General features: G+C 46.8%; 1 protein-coding gene across 4 annotated transcripts in view; it reads left to right on the forward strand.

The window, feature by feature from the left end:
* Positions 1-19,814, forward strand: part of WDFY4 (WDFY family member 4) — a 297,123-nt gene that overhangs the window by 121,515 nt on the left and 155,794 nt on the right. For all 4 annotated transcript variants that reach the window (XM_045437996.1, XM_045437994.1, XM_045437993.1 and 1 more), the window contains 8 exons: positions 1,885-1,958; positions 3,775-3,936; positions 4,534-4,625; positions 6,301-6,400; positions 8,359-8,564; positions 9,390-9,559; positions 11,705-11,830; positions 16,947-17,111. In XM_045437996.1, coding sequence (XP_045293952.1) covers positions 1,885-1,958; positions 3,775-3,936; positions 4,534-4,625; positions 6,301-6,400; positions 8,359-8,564; positions 9,390-9,559; positions 11,705-11,830; positions 16,947-17,111 — 1,095 coding nt within the window. The remainder of the gene's footprint in view (positions 1-1,884; positions 1,959-3,774; positions 3,937-4,533; positions 4,626-6,300; positions 6,401-8,358; positions 8,565-9,389; positions 9,560-11,704; positions 11,831-16,946; positions 17,112-19,814) is intronic.

A 19,814-nucleotide genomic window follows, 5' to 3' on the forward strand; every position in this document is an offset into this window, starting at 1 on the left:
GTTCAAAGAAATCTAATCCAGACATCTCAGTGCTGTCCTTAGTACAGGGGTTATGTGACACAGGATAACAACCAAAAGGTTCAATTATCCATGTTTCCCAAAATTCAGGTAGTTGGTATTATGTAATTTCTAAAGAGCTAGGCAGCCTCCAATGGCAGCTTCTTACTGTCAGTGCTCTGGAACAGAAACAGGGATATGCTTCTGTGGGAAAGGTAAGGGCTCAGGAACACACAAGATTGTTAGGTTCAGTCTTTGACTTTCTCAGTTCTCCCGGCTCCCGGCACTGACGCTGGCATAGCATTTGCTCAGTGACCGCCTTCACGAGTGACTCTTCCAAGTGTTTAGGCTCTTGGACTCCTCCAGACTTGCACGTTGGGGTGCCATGCCTGCCTACCACCACCCCTACCGGGGCCACATCAGCCCACACCAGCTCTCCAAAATGGCAGCTGCCCTCCTCTGTGTGTTCCGGGTAGTGACTGTGAAACAGGGGCTGGAAGTCTGTTAGTGTTTCTGGCTTAAGAGCAATCCACTTATTTTACCTTGATTTACTTTGCATTCACTCTTTTAAAAAATTTAATGGGCCCTTATTAAGTGCCCATTATGTGGCATGTGTGGTCCTGGGCCCTGGGGACTGGAGAGGGGTGGTCTCTGCCTCCATGGGCCCCCTCATCAACTTGGGTCCTCTGAGGCTCTTTTGCTTTCACTCTTAAGTAAGAGGATGGAGCCATGGCCACCTGCTTGATTCAAGTGAGGTCGATTATTGACCCTAGGGGTCACTGTCTGCAGGAGATGCCTGGGGGGAGCACAGGGGAGAGACAAGAGAATGGGCTCCATGGTCAGACAGACCAGGCTTTGAAGCCAGCCTCTGCCAATTAGAAACCGTGGGGCGCCAGGCAAGTTACTTAGTCTCTCTGAGTCTTCACTCTTCTTAGCTACTAAATGCAGATAATGATATCATTTTAGGACTTACAGGGCACTTCTTGCCTCTAGAACATGGCCTCATTTAGAAGCGTGAGCTTTCTTTGCTGCTCTATGATTGCACTCTTGCAATCCCCTTGCAATTAAAAATTGGAACCTTTTTAATTCTGGGCCTTAGGAAATGTCAGTATTTAGAAGTAAGAAATAGTCAAGCTCTCTGAAAGGAAATAGGCATGAGACATGAAGGCGTGCCATCAACTGTGCCCCAGAAGGATGGTTAGCCGCTGTATTTTGTTTACTGTGAATGATAACGACCTGAGTGATAAAGTTCACTCTCAGAATCACAGCGCATCTCCCCTCTGCGCACAGCTCGCAGAGCAGCTGTATAAGGGAAGGTGTGGGCGGTGCTGCAGGATTTATGGAGGAAAGAAGTGAAGAAACTGATGCATGCACAAGTTGCGTGCGTGGTCGCGGGAGCGTAAACCCAGACAGCCAAGACTCAGCTACTAACTCCAGTCCTACCACTTGCCAGTGGTGAGTGGGGCCTGTCACTCAACTGGTCTGTGTCAGGCTCTATTTTCTCATCTCTAACTTGGGAAGACTGGTATTTGCCTTGTAGGCTCCAGCGAGGATGAACTGCGTTTGGGGCACGGCTACACGGGCAGCAGGGCTGAGGGCCAGACGGAGGTGAGGGCGAGTGTCCTTGGTTCAAATCTAGACTCACACGGAAGCACTGGGCAGCAGCAAAGATGGGGAGGAGAGGAATGGCATCTGAGCTTCTCCCCGGGGCAGGCACCCTCTAAGTTCTAGGTGTCGGGAGAGTGGGTTAGATTCTTGAGCAGCTAAATTGTGTTAGTGAAATTTCAAGCCTAAGGAGCTTGCCTAAGCAGCTCTGTACCTGCTTACGCTGCCTGGAATCCCTTCTTCACACACGTCTTGGTTTCACTGTGTGTTTGTTGTCCCCAGCTCTGGATGAATTCTGCAGACAACCTGGAGCTCTCCCTCTTTTCCCATTTTGTGGAAATCCTTCGATCACCAAGGTAGGCTGGGTTTTGGCAGTGTGGGGGGCTAGGACTAATGGCTTCATGCCAAGAAGGGGGACTGAGGGGACAGGACAGCCAGCGGCTCAGCAACCACGGCCTTCTCCCATTTCCAGACCACTGGACTCCCAGGTGACAGCATGTCTGTCTGGGTCTGTTTGGGCTGCCGTGACAAAATATGATAGACAGGGTGCTGAATAAACAACAGAAACTTATTTCTCACAGTTCTCGAGGCTGGAAGCCTAACATCTAACATCAAGTCTAACATCAACATCACTGGCAGATTCAGTGTCTGGGGAGGGTCCCCCTTCCTGGTTAACAGCAGTCTCCTTGCTATAGTGTCGCCTGGTGGGAGGGGCGAGGGAGCTCTCTGGCATCTCTTTTATAAAGGTGCTAATCCCATCACTAGGGGACGTGTTTACCTCCAGAGACTGTACCTCCAAATCCTATGGTTAGGTTTTAACACATGAATTTTGGGGGGGACACGAACATTCAGTCGTAGCAGTGCCCTTCCCAGTGGCTCACTTATGTGGGGCAAGTCTGTCTCCCTGGTGGATTTGGGCCTCGCACCCTCTCAGGGGCTCAGTATATGTGGCCAGCAAAGGAAAACACTTCTCTGTGTCCTGTTTGCCTCCCAACCCACTCTCCCTCTAAATGACTTCTCCAAGTCACTTTGTAAATCATTCAGGGCTCTTTTGGTTGCAAGCAGCAGAAATACAACTCAAACCAACTTAAGGAAGGAAGGGAGGGAGGAGGGAGGGCAAAAGGAAGGTTGAGAAAAGGGGAATTTATTGGCTCATACATTGGAACGGGGCAGATCTTCACATGTGGCCGGGTGGCACTCACACTACTTCATCTGAGACCTGTCACCTGTCTTGTTCATGCTTTCCTCCGTGCTGGCTTCATGTGGGCAGACAGCAAGATGGCTGCTGGGCAGCTCCTCAGGGCTGGAAGTTCAAGAGGAACAAGACAGTCCTGTGGAGAAGGAATACAGAAAAACAGGCTGCTTAGTGCCATGATAAGAAAGAGCACAAAACACAGTGAGAGCTGTGAATACAAACCACACACAGAACTGGGCTGGTTCTGCCTCAGTATCAGGGATGTGGAGATTGGCAGAATTTGTCCTGTTAGTACTGAAAAGACAGTTCAAGAAGGAGCCACCCACCCAGATTCACCCTCCTTCACCTTTTTTTTTTTCTTTCCTTTTCCCACTTTCTTTCTGTACTTGTTGTTTTCTTAAAGATGGACATTTATCCTGGGAGCTGTTTTCTTTGGTTGAGTAGAACTTACAGGAAATTGAATTTGTGATTATCCTAAGAAGGGGGATGCGGATGCTTGAATTCTATCTTTTTCCCCTTTGACTCCTAGTGGCGTGTTCATCCACTTTGTGGTTTGGGGCGGGCAGGAAGAGCGCACACCCCAGACAGACTCGCCAAGGGCCCCTCGCTCCTGGCTGTTGGAGAGTGCTCCGCGGTCGCACGCGAGTCTGCTGTCTTTGTTCTGAGTTTTCTGAGACCAGCATTAGTTTTCCCTGAGGCTTGGAATTTAAAAGTCAATAACTGGGGGTTATCTTTGAAGGCAGTTTCCGGGGGGGGGGGGGGGGTGGGTGGAAGGGCATGGGAGGCTCATCCCTGAGCAACTCTCGGCAGACACATATTCAATGGGTGTCTGACAGCATTTTGATGAGTTGCCAAGAGAGCATTGGAGTCAGAGGGCCATGGAGCAAGCCCAGCCTGGGAAACCTTTTTAGCAGAAACACAGCAAATTTGGTTCATTCCAGTAAAAGCTTTTACTGCCTTTCTCCTGGGCTCACCAGGGAAGGACCCCGGAATGCTGAAGTTGCTCACCAGGCACAGCTTATACCCAAGCTCGTCTTCCTCTTCAATGAGCCGGGCCTCACCTTCTCCAAGATCCCCACCATCATTGCCATCCTAGGCTGTCAGCTGACGGGCCACTTCAGCATCCAGGACTTGCTCAGGTACTGTGCCACGCTTCCCAGGGGGAAGGGCAGAGCCTTGGGACTATTTCACAAGGGTATATAGGCCTCAGTTCTCTCCTGACCACACTCGACCCAGCAACATTACCCTTCAGTGCAGTGGCAGGTTCCATTCCCTTGGAACCTTCCAGAGGTTCTGTTCAGGGCTGAGAGTTGAGAAAAGGGGTGATTCTGCAAGACTTCCCTCAGGGCTATGTGCTCACAGCTCCCTGGTGCCCAGACATACTTACTATGCCAAGAATTCAAGTTTCTGTGAGCACAGTCCTCCTCATCAGCCATTGACCCAACGTGTCTGCTTTTTGCAGACTTCCCAAAGGACGGTCCCAGTTGACATGGTACGTAGCCTTTTCCATCCTCAGCACTCTCTGTTATGTTTATCTGGCAGAGCCAGAGTTAACTGCTCTGATGATAGATTTTAGAAGTCTCTGGAAACACTGCATTGATCACAGAATAATGTGATCTGTCTCAAACCCTCCCTTGAAGCCGATTTGGATGGATCTGTGTATAAAACCTTCATATGTGTTGAGCAGACGTGGGTGGAGCCCACCACTGAACATATCCCTCTCTCTCTGCATTAAGAATTGGGCTGTTTGTTGTCTACACCCTCAAGCCTTCTTCGGTGAATGAGAGGCAGATCTGCGTGGATGGAGGCCTGGACTCCTCAGTGTCTGGTGAGGAGACCTTTCTCAGACACCAGTCTGAAAGCAGCAGGATGGCCCTCAGGGCACCCCTGAGAGCCACCTGTCATGGGCCCATTTTGTAGAGGGAAGGGCTGAGGCAAAGAAAAGGGAAGGTACTCACAACTGAGCAATTGTTCCCAAATAGTGGCTTGTGAGGTCATAGTGTTATGAGTAGGGTTACAGTCATATCAAATTGTTTATTCTTCCGTCACAACCTGGAATGGCTTCTAAGACCTCCAGGCTAAAACTCAGTTCCCTATAGGCCAACAGGTGGGATCCTTCATGACCCAGTTCCTGCTTACCTTCTTAGTTGAGTCCTTCCTACCTCTGCTCCTCTGATGAGCCCCAACTTCAGCACTCTGAGCACCTGCACATCCTAATATGTGATGGTCTGCCCTCCAGCCATGCTTTGTATGTGTTGTTCCCTTGGCAGAAATGCCTCCCCTGTCCCACCCCACCCCCTGCTTTGCCCACTGAGTTAACCATTCCCGGTCATACCAAGCCAGGTTAAGTCACCTCCTCTGGGCTTCTAAAGTCCTTGCACTTACTCTAATGCACAGGTTAGTGATTTGTTTTTTTGGGTCTCTCTCCTCCCAACCAGGTGCAGAACAGAAGTTATGTCATGTTCCCTCTGCCAGGGCAGGTGTGAAGGGAACTTGGTCCTGGGCCCTACAGATCTGTGCTGTCCAAGATGGGAGCCTCTAGCTACATGTGGCCATTTACATTTAAATTTTAACTGGTAGAAATTAAATGCAATTAAAAATTCAATTCCTCAGTCACACGAGCTCCATTCCAAGTGCTCGATAACCACACGAGCCTAGTGGTTACTGTATTGGACAGGAGAGATAGAAAACATTCTTATCATTGAAAAAGATTCTATTGGACACTCTTACTTAGTCTAGGAAAATGATCTCTCATCTTTAGGTCAAACCTGAAGAGTAGGTATTACTATTCCCATTTTGCAGATGAGGAAACGGAGGCTCAGAGATAGAAGACCTTTGGGGCCAGAATCCAAATAAAGAGAAATCTGATTCCGGTTCTCCAGACTGCCACATCAGTCATATTTCTGCATTCACGTGCCCTGAATTGGTTGTAAAATAAGTGGTTAACCAAGGGAATGAATGAATGGATAATGGGCCAAAAGTAAGCTTATTCAGTCAGCCCTTCTTCTAATATGGACTGCATTCTGAACTCTACAACGCAAGCTCTATTTTTAGTGCAACATTCATATGCTGAAGGTTTAGCATGGAAACACATTGAGAGCAGGAATTGAGATCGAGTACTAAAATCTTCACCACTCTGCTCCCAATGCCTCCCATAATGCCCAGCATGTAGTAGGTGGTCAAGAAGTGTTGCAGCCTGTGATAGTGAAAAAAAATTCTTCTGCTGGAAGATAAATTTGACCTTGTTATTTTTAGGATTTTTGGGGGAAGTGGATAGGAAGCAACAAAATCATCTCCAGTTAAAGAGAACTTTAGGAACATGTCCTGAAATTCTTTTTAAGCATTGCATGGAAGTCTAGAACTGAATGCCAGAATTTTGAGTCCCATCCATGCCCCAATTCCTGGGTGAACGAAGCATTTGGTGAATACGATGGCTTACTGCAGCAAATAGTATGTCTCTTTACATCCGTTTTCTCTCAAATCTGAATTTCCTTATTTTGTAGCTGGAAGCCAAACATCTGGAAAGACAATCTGGCTCAGAAACCAGTTGCTGGAGATGCTGTTCAGTGTAATATCTTCTTCCCAACTTCATCTGTCCTCTGAGTAAGTAGTTCCAGGAAGAGCGATTTGGCATGGGGTTGCCTCATACAGGGTGCAGTATTAAAACCTTTTCTTAATGAAAAGTTTAGCATCTCCGAGTCGGTTTTCGGCAATGTGTTTCCTGCACCAGTCAGAAACAAAATTATATTCTCTCCACCCAATAAAGCAGACCTTGCCCTAAGATATTCTGATGCAAATGTGAAATGGGCATGAGTAAGTCAGAACAGATTTGGTATAATTACAATAAGCTCTTTTTGTCACCATAGCTGTAGTGTAATTGTTATTGTTTTGGCAGTTGGGACAATCACTGATTTTGATGTCCTGTACTTGGCAGAAAATAGAACAGAGAAATGGTTAGCCTAAATAACATCTATCAAGGAAAAGGTTTGCCAAATTCTTCTGCTATTTACTGTCAGTTATTTAGTTATTTTTCCAAGTTGGAAAAAGAAGTATCTGCCTTCAATTAACTTTTAAAACAATGTGTAACCATGAAATTCCATTAACTCTCTCCCACTGACTGCCTGCTTTATATCCAACTCCAGAGTCATCCATTCAACCACTGTTTGTTGAGCACCTACTGTGTGCCAGACCCTGTTCCTCACTCCAAGACTGCAGTGCTGAGGAAGTCGGTCTAGGTCCTTGCTCTGCTGGGTTGGCATTTTAGTGTGTTCGTGTGTTTGGGGAAGGGAGGAATGCTGTGGGGAGTTATCCCTCAGTAAAATGGCCTTGCAAGTAGTGCTTAAGAAATCTTTGTATTTCTAGAATCAAAACATGGTAGAACTGGAAGATGCCTTGGAGATGAGCTAGTCCAACCCTCTCCTTTTTCATCTTTCTGAATGAGAATATAGGGTAGTGCTTAAGCACCAGGACTCTGACGTCTAGACCTCCTGGGTTCAAATCCCAGCTCTGCTCTCAGAGACTTTGGGGAGGTTATTTAAGTCCTCTATGCCCTCTTCTACTCATCTATATGAGGATAAGAATAGTACCTGCTATGGATGGAAATTAATATGTGACTAGCCCCAAGCATGGTGTCTGGGACACTATAAATACTCCATAAGCTAAGTCTTCTCATCGTCATCATCTCACCATCACTGCCCTCATCGCCATCATCATCATCATCATCATCATCATCATCATCATCAAGGAGAATGACCAGAGCTCATCAAAAGCTCTGCCAAAGTCAGCCAGTTAGTAAACAGAGGCAGGGATAGAAGAGAGGGCAGTTTCTTGACTTCTAGTCCAGGGGCCACAGCCTCGCTGCCTAGTCTGGCAGTTGGTGTTGAGAACCCTGCCTAGCAAAGATGGGCCCTTCTCTGGTTCCTAGAGGCAGAGTCCTTTGCTGAGCCATTGCCTCTGAGGTTTGGTTGCCACCTCCCTGCCCTCCAGTCCCCTCTAGCAAATCTGTATTCTCCAAACTCATCATTTTAAAATTCATTTTTGAAAGTGACAGTTAAAATGTGGTGGGTTTTTTTTTTTTTTTTTTGCCTAAATTGATACAGATGCATGAATACTGGACTATTCCATTTAGATTAATTTTGATCAGTATATCTGAAAAGGGAGTGACTTAACCGTTACGTGTTTTATGCAACTGTATTGATGTAATTAGATGGGTGGCTGGTCAGCCCCTGCAAGTATGAATACTAGTGGGCTAGGGCTCTCAAGGGGCCTGCGCATTTTTACATCTGTTGGTACAGTTTCCAATTGCTTTGAAGAGCTTTGGCCAACTTACATTGCAGTGATTCATAAACATGTTCAGCCATTTAACAGCAACTTTGCCAGCATTTTAGTTTACCATTCTTTAAAAATATAACATGTACTTCACTGAGTGATATCCAGATCAACCTTAATTTGCCTCTCCTAGGTGACTAGCGAGGCTGGAAATTATTTGTATTTTCTGGATGTGTTGTTTGCTCATGGACTAAGAGATATTTTATTGCATTTTTTGACACCCCCCCCCCCAGGACAAAGGAAGAGATGTTTTTGAACCTGGGGCCTGACTGGTTCCTGCTCCTTGTACAGGGCCACCTGCATCCAAGCACCACGGTGCTGGGGTTGAAGCTTCTGCTGCACTTTTTGGCAAGCCCCTCCCTCCGCGGGCGATTTAAAGAAGGCCTGTCTGGGGGATCCTGGGTGGAGCGCAGCTTCGAGGGAGTAGACATTGTGATAGGTGAGTGTGCAGCCTTCTCCAGGAGGCAGGACACCTCCTCATCCTGGGCTGCAAGTGAGGACCGGCCAAGCTCCTTCCTCTAGGGGCCTTCATGCTCTCACAGTAGGATCACCTTGACCTCTGATCCCGATCAGTCCCAGTCCCCTCTTACTTCCTTGTCAAGATCCCTTTATGTCCTGACTGCTTTGCAGACACGGGGGGCTTCCTTCCATTCCTCAAGAGCTCCTCAGCTCTTTTCCTCTTCCTAGGATGTTGCCCCCAACCCATAACACCAACATGGCTCTCCTGGATGGTATGGGTTCATCCCTCAGGTCTCAGTTCAAATGCCACTTCCTCCAGGAGAAGAGGGTTCCCCTTGAATTAGGGCCCCTCTGTTATACTCTCTTTGCCCCTATTACTTTTCTTTATGGTGTTTATCACAATTCACAAGCAAATATTTATTGGGGCATTTAATTCCATAATGTCCTTCCCTACAACTACATCGTAAGTACTTGGTGAGGGTCTCGGGTTCTGTATATTTTGTTGAAATGCTATGTCCTTATTGCCTAATACAAAGCTAGCCTTTTGCCTCTAAGGTGGTAGGCACTAAGTATCTGTTTCTGAATGAATGAATGAATGAATGAATGAGTGTGTCTGAAATAGGGAAAGGAACTCTTACTGAATACTTTCTTGTGGTCATGTGTGTATGACATATATTTCTATCTGGCATTTCTATGGGATGGGTGGGTGGCAGGGAATCCTTTCATGTTCCCAGTCCCCACCTTGACCAGAAGCAACAGCAATTGTTCTCAATTGGATTTTGTGCCCCTTCCATCTGATCAATAGATAACCTGAAGAGCCACCCTGCCATGCCTGACCAGAGCCCCTGCCTGCTTCCTGGGTTCCGCGTCTTGAAAGACTTTCTGGGCCACCATGTGCATATTCCAGAAGTCTATCTCATTGTGTCCACCTTCTTCCTGCAGACGCCACTTACAGAGCTGACGGACGGGCCCAAAGTAGGTTTTTGGGGTACCCCTGGGATAGAGTGACATACCTGGTCTCATTCCGTGTGACCGAGGCAGTTCCCTAAGACTCTCCCCCGCTACCTCTATCCACTTCTTCCAACTCATATTGTGTTCTCACCCGCTTCCTTCCCTCACAGAGCCACTCCCTTGTCTAGCTCTTCAGGTACTCTGAGTTCTTGGGCTTCTGCCTCCCATCCTCCCTGCCAGCAGGTCTCTGTTTTTAGCAGTCCCACTTTTAAGTCCTTCCCCTTCTGGGCATGGCTAGAGAAGTCACATGATCATGGGCATGGGAAGGGAGGCGGGTGGCTGCCACCACAGAATTAGGACCTCAGTTTATACCTTCTGAAATAGTGTCTCTTGACCTTAGTGAAGTGCCTGGATTCCCCTGCATTCTAGAGTAAACCATATATGCTCTTCAGACTTCTGCTCCAAAGCCACCCTTTGCTCCAATGACTTACTTCACAGTGGGAATGGAGGGCCCCAGAGGGAGGTACTGCTTTGGTACCCTGCTCTCCACCACCTGGTCATGCCATGCCCCTCTTCATCACCTTCTCTCTGTTGTCACTGGCAAAGGGTACTTTTTCCAGGCTGATCTGGATTCCTTCCACTCCTTTCCTGAGTGATCTCACTAGTAGTTGACCCTTCCTTCTCCTGTACTTTCAGCATCTTCTTTTCTATGGACTCTTTCCTCAGAGACCATAAATATGGTGAACTGTGTCCCACCTAAAACCAGAAACTGACCCCTTGATTCATACTCCTGGCCAACTGTTTTCCTATTTGTCATTGTCTCGTCCTTCCTTAGCCACCTCTCTCCTAAGAGGAGCCTACACTCATGACACATAGCTTCTCACCGTTCACACACTCACTCACTCATCCAGGTCTTCATGAGCGGGATCAGGTTCCTGCGGGATCATCCCTGCGGGATCAGGTTCAGCATCCACAGCCACTGCCAAGACCCTTTGCGATGGGGTGTCCGACTTGTCTCTCCACCCAGCTTCCTTGCTTACCTGCCCTTTGTGCCGTGAAACCCCCGAGTCACCTCCCCAGTAAGATCAGCTGCTTTGTGCTTGCCTCCCCTGTGCCTTTAATGAGTTCTTACTCCCATGTCACCTGCCTGATGAGGGGTCCTCCTTCAAAACACAGCTCAGATGCCACCTCCTGATTAGATCCCTGGGCACAGGGAACCACTCCCTCTTGTGTGTCTCAGCACACCTTTGCTTTATATGACACTGACACAGTTACGTGATTTCCTCTCTCCTTAGCTACTGAGCACCTCAAGAACAGACTCCACTTCTTACCCACCTTCCTGGGCACCTGACAAACAGCAGATTCAGAAATTGTTTCTTGGTCTCAATTGAGTGGAGTTAAACTGCGCGGAATGGAAATTGGGGGAGGGGCATGGCTCTGCAAATAGAAGGCTAGAAAATCCACCTCCCTTGCATATCCTTATATTTGACCTACCTAAATCTTGATATATGCTAATGGTATTATAGATCGCCCTTCAAAATAAAGTTCCTAATATGCTGTGCTAGGTTCACCGAAACCGTGCATTTCTATTTCTCCAAGAATGTGTTGTAGGAAACAAACATCTGCTGAATGTCAGGACCCATGATAGACGTTTTACAAATTTTATTTCACTTGATATTTATAATGATCCCATGGGGTAGAGAATGCAATTTTCATCTTACAGAGAAGGAAACTGAGTTGCCAAGAGGCTGAATAGCTTGCACAAACCCAGCTTTGCAAGAGGCAAAGTCAGATTGCCCTGCTGGTCAATTCCACATTCCCTCTGCTACACTCTGTACTGTGCTCAAAGCCTTTGAATTCCTCCTATGTCCTCTGTAATTGCATTTACAAAAATTCATTAAAGTTGATTGGGACCTCAAACCAAACAAAAGAGCTAAACTTGATGCAGGTTGTGTGGGCCTGCAGCATCTTATAGGAGGTGTGTATTTATTTCCCTCACACGCCACTGAGTGGGCTGAAGTTCTACATACGGGCCAGCCACCTAGGCTGTTACTATGCCGTTTCGTCTTTCCCACTCGGCCCCCTGAGAAACATGATGCACTGGCTGGAAAGCTGGTCCCACTGGCATGCAGCCATATGTCTCTCTATCGTCCTTGCCCCCTCTTTCAGGACAGCCTGGATGCCATGCTTCAGTGGCTCCTGCAGAAGCACTACAGTGAAGAAGTCCTCCGGGTTGGGCTGTGCACCGAAGGTGCCCTGCTGCTTCTGGAAATGCTGAAAGCCACCATGAGCCAGGTGAGACCCATTCCTTACATCTCACGAGGAGGCTCTGATGGGAAGACAACTTTGGAAGGGTCACCTTGACTTTTTCCGGCAGCTTCCTGGTAATGCTGATAATTAGCAAGTGTCATTCAGGATGCCTGATAGAAGAGGTGTGGGGGTTCCTAGTGATAATTTAGGTGCTCAGTGAGAAACTCAGCCTACATGTCCCCAGTGGAGTTTGCATGCTCTGGCTGGAAGACATATGTTTTCCATTTGTTTAAATATTTGAGTTCCTTCACTGGGAGATTTAATGCTTTCAGTCAAGAGAACATTTCTGAGCGACTGATTTGGGTTAGGAGCTTAAGGGGACTGGTGGGGGTGGAAAGGGACCTGTTCCCTCAAGGAGCTCACCCCACTGGGGCAGGTGGGCCTCAAACATGAGGGAGCTGTGAGGTAGAAACCTGTTAGAGAAGACAGATGCCCACCAACTACTTACATGACACCGAGACCCATCTATTCATGCCTTCAAGGTCCATCAGAGGTAGGTGGAGAGGTTATTTTCAACGTGGAGGCAAGTGTGAGGGGGTGAAGGCCATGAGGGCTGTGAATGGGAGTAATTATGAGCCAGATCAACAAGAACTTGCATGAAAGGCTGAAAACGTCTGACTTCATTCTGTAGACACCAAGGGTCTTGGAGGAGGCTTGATTGTGTGTAGGGAAACCTTATTGCTTCTGGGAAGTGATTCATGCTTACATTTACAGTTTCAACAAAAGACAAAGATGGAAAGTAAAAATCACCGTAATCACACCCATCCAGAGATAACCACTGTGAACTTTAGTGGAAGCTTCTCCCACACACCTAAGATTATACCACGTCCTTACAGAGGACTGGGCCACATAAACCCCTCTTGCCTTTGTTTCCCAAACAAAGGAAATTTATGTTCTTTCTCAAAATGTTCATTGTTGTAAAAAGTCTGTAATGAACTTTCTTGAGCTGGTCAGATCCTTTTTCTCTCTAGTTTGATGTTCTCCTTAGCGTGAATTCTGAGATGTGGGATAGTGGGTCGAAGTGTCCTTCGTGTTTCTTTTGGATGCACTTCTCAGGAAGGATGCATTAGACATTATACATACACCTCCCTCCATCTACTGTATATCCTGACATCTTGTATGGGGGTGCCCAGCCCAGTCCTCACAGCCTTAGCAACACCGCCAAACTGGTGATTTCATGCTTGAGTTCTCTTGTGTTCAGGATTAGTGAAATTGCTAGCATTTTTTTCATATGCTTATTAACCATCTCCATTTATTTTTCTGTGAATTGCCTATTTGAATCTTTTGCTAATTTTTCTCTGTGTGTATGTGTGTGTGTAATTATGCTAAGAAACTACAGATCATGCTTTTTGCTCTTTTTAAAACCAGGAATGTATTTAATTTTCATTGTATACTCTATTAGCATGTAATTAGGTGATCGGCTGGTTGCTTTTTTCTTCTAACCACTTATGTACTGTGAATTACGTCAACAGATTTTTTGCATTTTTGCAAAGATTCACTGAGTTCCTCTGTTCTTATTCTTTCAGTATACTTCCTTATTCTGTTTGTAACTATTTTATTTACGACTTTGAGTTCATGTTTATAAATGATAGCAGGCTGCAGTTTTCTTTTGTTGTATGTTTGTCAGGTTTTGATATCAGTATCATGCTAGCTTTATTAAAAAAACTTGTTCTTTATTTTATTCAAGAAGATGTTAAATCCATAATTCTTATATTATTTAAATTATTCCTATGAAACTTCTTGGGCCTAAGTTTTTTCCTTTATTGCTTTGTTTAAGCTCTTAAATGTCTCTTTGACCTTGTTTAGGTAGTAGATATTTTATTCAGCTTGCACAAACGGTCTTTTTTAATTCATTTAATTTCTGTGTTATTATTTCCCCCTTCTTAGTCTGTATTTGTAGGCTTATGCTCTCTTTACCCCACCCCTTCCCATTACCTAAGGATCTGGGGACTTGAGGATTGATTTAAAGAACCAACTTTGGATATATTCTCCTGATATTTTTCTGTCTAGTTCTACCATTTTGATATTTGGTATCCTCATTTTTTTTTTTTGGTAGTTTTCTGGAGTTAATGCAATTGCAGTTTTAAAGACCTCTTGACTCGCATTTTTCTTTTCTTAAATTTTTTTTTAAAATTCAAGTTAGTCAACATGCAGTGTAGTATTGGTTTCAGGAGTAGTTTCCCAAGAAGTGCCCTCCTTAATGACCATCACCCATGTGATGGGATGCCCAGTCCCCCACTCACCTCCCCTTCAGCAACCCTAAGTTTGTTCTCAGTATTTAAGAGTCTCTTATAGTTTGCCTCCCTCTCTGTTTTTATCTTAGTTTTCCTTGCCTTCCCCTATGTTGATATGTTGTGTTTCTTAAATTCCACAGATGAATGATGTCATGTGATATTTGTCTTTCTCTTTCTCTGACCGACCTAATTTCACTTAGTATAATACACTCTAGTTCCACCAACATTATTGCAAATGGCAGCATTCTTTTTGATCTTTCATTTTTTTGATTGCCAAGTAATATTCCATCATATATGTGTATATATATGTGTATATATATATATATCTCATATATATGTGTATATATATGTGTATATATATATATGTGTATATATATATGTGTATATATATATATATCTCATATATATGTGTATATATATGTGTATATATATATATCTCACATCTTCTTTATACATTCATCAGTTGATGCATATTTGGGCTCTTTCCATAATCTGGCTATTGTTTATAACACTGCTATAAACATTGGGGCACACGTGCCCTTTCAAATCATCATCTTTGTATCCTTTGGATAAATACCTAGTAGTGCAGTTGCTGAGTCATAGGGTAGTTGTATGTTTAATTTTTTGAGGAACCTCCATACTGTTTTCCAGAGTGGCTGCACCAGTTTGCATTCTCACCAACAGTGCGAAAGGGTTCATCTTTCCACTCATCCTCGCCAACGTCTGTTGTTTCCTGAGATGTTAATGTTAGCCATTCTGACAGGTGTGAGGTAGTATCTCATTGTGGTTTTGATTTGTATTTTCTCTGATGATGTGTGATGTTGAGCATCTTCTCATGCATTTGCTATCCATCTGGATGTCCTCTTTGGAAAAGTGTCTATCCGTGTCTTCTGCCCATTGCTTCACTGGATTATTTGTTTTTTGGGTGTTGAGTTTGATAATCTATATCTTTATAGATTTTAGATACTAACCCTTTATCTGATACGTCATTTGCAAGTATCTTCTCCCATCCCGTCAGGTGCCTTTTAGTTTTGTTGATTGTTTCCTTCACTGTGCAGAAGCTTTGTATCTATTTGCTCCACATCCTGGCCCATGTCTTACGTTGTCAGTCTTTTAGATGTTAGCTACTCTGCTGCGTGCATCTATCCTTTGGAACAGACAGCATTATGTCCACTGCGCAGATATAGAAACCAAAGCTTGCAGGGATTAACTCAGGCAGGGTCACAGAGTGAGGGCACAGTGGACGCATGTGGGTCCGGGATCAGCATTACAGTCCAGGTCACTGCCGTGCCTAAGAATCTTCAGGGGTCCCTTCTGCTTAGTGCATCGAATCCAAATTCCTCTCCCAAAAGTCCAAGTCTTATATGTGACCTTATCTTTCAGCTCCTGTGCTGGTCACTGTGAAAATAAACCTGAAGTGGTAAAATGTTTCCTTCAATCCTCAACAACAACCTTCTGAAATGGGTCATATTGGGATCCTCGTTTCACAGAATGGGGGCTGGAGGGGTTAAGGAACTGGTCCAAAGCTACACTATCAGTAAGTGGCAGAGGCAGCATCTGAACCAGGCACACTAACTCCAGAAAAAGCCCTTGGAACTCTGAGCTCTGGCATCTCCCATAAATCTGACATTGTGCTCGAAGAACCTCCATAATTATTTGCTAGATGCAGGTGACTTCGGAAGCAGTGTCTCTGTCTACCTGCTTAGCGCAAACCAGACTCTCACCAAAATCCTGTGAAGGGGATTTTAAACTGCTCTCTAATGGTTCCATGCATGTTGCCTTTGTTTCCACAATTAGGTTTGTCAGTTCCAAGTCCTTGGTAGCTACTTGGTAAACATGACATCTTAACTCAGGTACATACAGCCAGGACTCGAGGCAAGCCGCTGGGAAGATGAGAAGCCACAGATGGGGGAGGCTAGGGCTGAGGAACCTGACATCCACCTGTAACATCTGTAGGAGGAGGCTGAGCCCAATTCAGTCTAGTTGTTGGCTCGGCGCCATTGTTGGGTGACTCTAATATTAAGGTTAGCAAATTTTCAACTTCCAGACTATCCATTCAGGGTATAGCAGGACCTCAGGCAGCCACTGGACATACTGCGGCTGGAGTCAGTCCCCAGACAAAGTGACTGGTCATGACTGCTCAAGTGAACTGGCCTTCAGTGTGGCACTCGTGTGCAGCCAAGATGGAGGCTCGGCCATATGGCCAAGGCCAAGTTCTGGTGTGCTGGCAAACAGGTGCCCAGATCCCCTTGGGATACTGGATATCAGTTCAGCGTAACATGGTCCATTCCAGACCCCTGGCTGGTGGGGAAGGGGCTCCTCAAGACCTGCCAACCTCAGACAAGGTTTGTACCGATATTAGCCAGGGTAGGGTCTACAGCTGGAAGTATTAGCACTGGGCTGTGGAAGGCTGGAGTTGACTCTTACTGGCAAGTTCCTTGAACACAGAGGCCGTGTCTAACCACATACAGGTAGTATACGGAAGACAGCCAGACTTTGTAGCCAGATTGCCTGGGTTCAATTCCTGGCTCTGTCCCTTACCTGTCGGGTGACCTTTGGCAAACTACTTAACCGCTCTGTGCCTCTGTCTTCCCATCTGTAAAATAGAAGTAGATATTAGAACTTACTTCAGAGGGTTGCTGTGAGGGGAGAAGAGGAATGTGTGTGAAGCCCTTGGAACAATGTCTACACCTGTTAAACCCTTCCCCAGCTGAAGACCGGTATCCCTTGCTAATCCATTGACTTAGGTGTCTTGCAATTAGGCATCTTGTCGAAAGTCTCAGAAATGCCTAGATTTCAGATCCTCTGGCTCCCCTGCAGCCATAGTAATGCTCCCATGCATCGCCTCTTATGAAGTATGTCTTCAGCCCTCAGCAAGCTCCGGAGATGATGCCTGGGAACAGACCTTCCCTGCCAGCGTGCTGCACTTCCTTGGCCTTGTGCACAGCACCTACCCCCAGGACCCTTCCTGGCGGGCCCCGGAGTTCCTTCAGACGTTGGCTGCTGTCACCTTCCCTCTGGGAACCCACAAGGTAGGACACGCCACTGCCCTGCCCAGTGAGAGCAGGGGTGAGTGCCATCATGCTTCAAGGGCGAAGGGCAAAATTCCTCCCTACCTCCACCCCAAGTTAAAATACATTTTAAGGCCGCTTGCCTGAAACATTAAGTAAACAACTTGGGTAATTTTCCTTTTCTTGGCTGAGATGCAGCTTGAGTTCTGAGTTCTGAGATTCAGTAATTTTTTGACTTGTCAGGAGTCTCCGTAATGAGAAATTTGAGGTAGACGGAATCCAGTTCTATGTGGAATATCCCCACTGCTAAGGTGAAACAAGTTACATCCCAGGAGGCCAGTGGCCTATGCACCAGCCAGGGGACGGGGAACAGGAATGTCCCGTCTTTTGGTCTCAGGACCCTCATCCTGTTTGCAGTCCACGACTCAGGACTCCGTGCAGTCAGAGGGTTTGCTGAGGGCTCAGCTTAGAGCCAGACAAGCTGATGTTGGAAGGGCAGAGGGCCGACTGGGTCCTGAGAACATGGTGTGCATGTAGGCCACAGGAAGAGGGGCCCAGCAGGCCAAGGGAGCCCAATGGGCTCGGAGCATCTAGGAGCTGAGAGGAGCAGGTAAGGACAGTGTGAAGGGAAGGCAGGGGCAGGAGAGGAAGGCCAGACAGACCTCCCCTCATTGCCCCTACCACAGTGCAGTAGGAACCCGAGACCGCCCCGCAGGGAGGGTGAACTGTGATGCCTGTGTCCGAATCCATAGCCATAGCTAAAGAAACATGTTAGAAAGCATGCCGTGGAAGGTTTAGAAGGTTTAGAAGCATAAGTGGGAGGTTTAGAAGCCATGCCACGTGCCGTGTGGGTGTGTAATATTTGCCCCATAATTATTTGCTGAACAACCAAATGAATGAACGAAAGTGCTCTTTCAGTTAATCTTTTCTAGAAGTGTGTTCATGGTGACAGACAGCATCTACTGAGCACCTGCAGCAGTCCTGAGCCTGGCGCTTGGGTTAACCATACTAGCACCCTGGGCGGGTGGTGTCTGTAAGAGGAAAGTGAGATCCAGAGAGGCCGAGCGGGACTGGCCAGTTTCTGCTGTGTTTAGTGGGAGCCATAAGACCCATCTCACAAAACGGTTGAGAGAATGAAACTGGCTGTAGCTTACATGACTCACGAGTGACAGAGCCAAGATCAAAACCTCACTCTCTCGCCCCAAGGCTCATGTCCTTTGCGTCAGTCAGTTTAAAATACAATTCAATGGCCAAATAAAGTTTGAGTAACTAGCTTTAATGAAAAAACTAAATACAAAGATTAGAAGATTTGCAAGAAGATAAAATGGTTTGGTGGGCTAATACCAACTAAAGGAACATATGGGGAAAGTAAATGCTAAAAAAAGATGCAATAAAGAGCAAAGGAAGTCACTATGGACAGCCCTGGAGAGGTGGTGGATGGGACAGAAGCCAGGTGCCCGTAAGCCAGGCAGGGAGAAAGGACAGTCCTACAGACCACCCCTCCCCAACCCCCCAGACTGGGGCCTCTGGAGGCGGCCGGGACCCCGAAGTCCACGGCCTGACATTCTCAGCCCAGGTCCCCACCTCAGCTCCTACACCCACAGGCCAGGCTTGCCATCTGCCTGCTAAGTCGGGGTTCCAGCCTGCTGCCTGCCCGCAGCTCTGGAGCACACTCTGACCCGGGGCTCTTCCTCCTCATACTCAACAGTTCCTGCCTGGGGGCAGGCCTGGCCCAAAGTCACCTCCCCAGTGACTGCAGATGAGCCAGACCCTGTCTTGGGGCTTCTGGCTCCAGTGTCAGAGCACTTATCCCCACACCTCCTAGCCTTGTCCCAGCTCCAAGTCAGCTTCAAGAGGCCTTTGTTGTACAGAAAGTGTGACAAGCCCTCTTCACGCAGAAGGCTGGTGGCCGCAAAGCTTCGATATGCTGTGAATATATATGGCATCTTTCCAGTCAAGGCCGCATGGAGCTAATTAATGCAGTCACCACCTCCCTAGGTGCCATTAAATTCATTTTATGGCTTAATTAAGAATGGCTGTGTTAATTTTATGAATGAGCAAAGGGAGGTGCTGACAGATGAATGTGCATGAAAAGTTCATGGGCCAGGAGTCAGAAGCCCCCAGCCGTATGTCCTTGGATGTGTCATTTGGCCTCCCAGCGTCCCCATGTCTTCCTGGACGCATCTGAGCCTATGACCCCTGCCTCATTGATCTCCCAATATTTTTATAAACATAAAAGTGAGAAAGTGAAGGCCAACGTGCTTCAGGGACTTGGATGCCAGGACTCGAGGAAGTCCTGCTTCTCTCACTTGAGGGTCCTGTCTGTCGACATGAGCCGAGCCTGGCAGGCAGTGAAGGTGAGTGAGGTCTCCACCAGGAGGTGGGAACAGGCTTTCTTGACCATAGTTCATGGGGCCAGGCGTTGTCATATGTGCTGTTCTCTCATTGTATCTTCACATGTCTTTGTGGGTCCTTTTCATCATTGCCATGTGGCTGATGGTGAGCTGTGGTTCTGAGGAGGGGAGTGGCCTGCCCAGGACATACCCTGGGCTTCGTTGCTCACCACCGCAGGCCTCTCTTGCTCCATGCTCTGGTTCTTTCCATGGCTCCCACCTATCCATGTCCAGAGACCATAGCCCGCCACCTTATAAGCAGTGGGACTCTGGAAAAGTCTCTTCCCTCCTCAGAGCCTTGATTTCCTTATGTGTTAATGGGTTTAATAAG

Source organism: Leopardus geoffroyi, chromosome D2 (assembly GCF_018350155.1).
Source record: "Leopardus geoffroyi isolate Oge1 chromosome D2, O.geoffroyi_Oge1_pat1.0, whole genome shotgun sequence".
NCBI lineage: Eukaryota > Metazoa > Chordata > Mammalia > Carnivora > Felidae > Leopardus > Leopardus geoffroyi.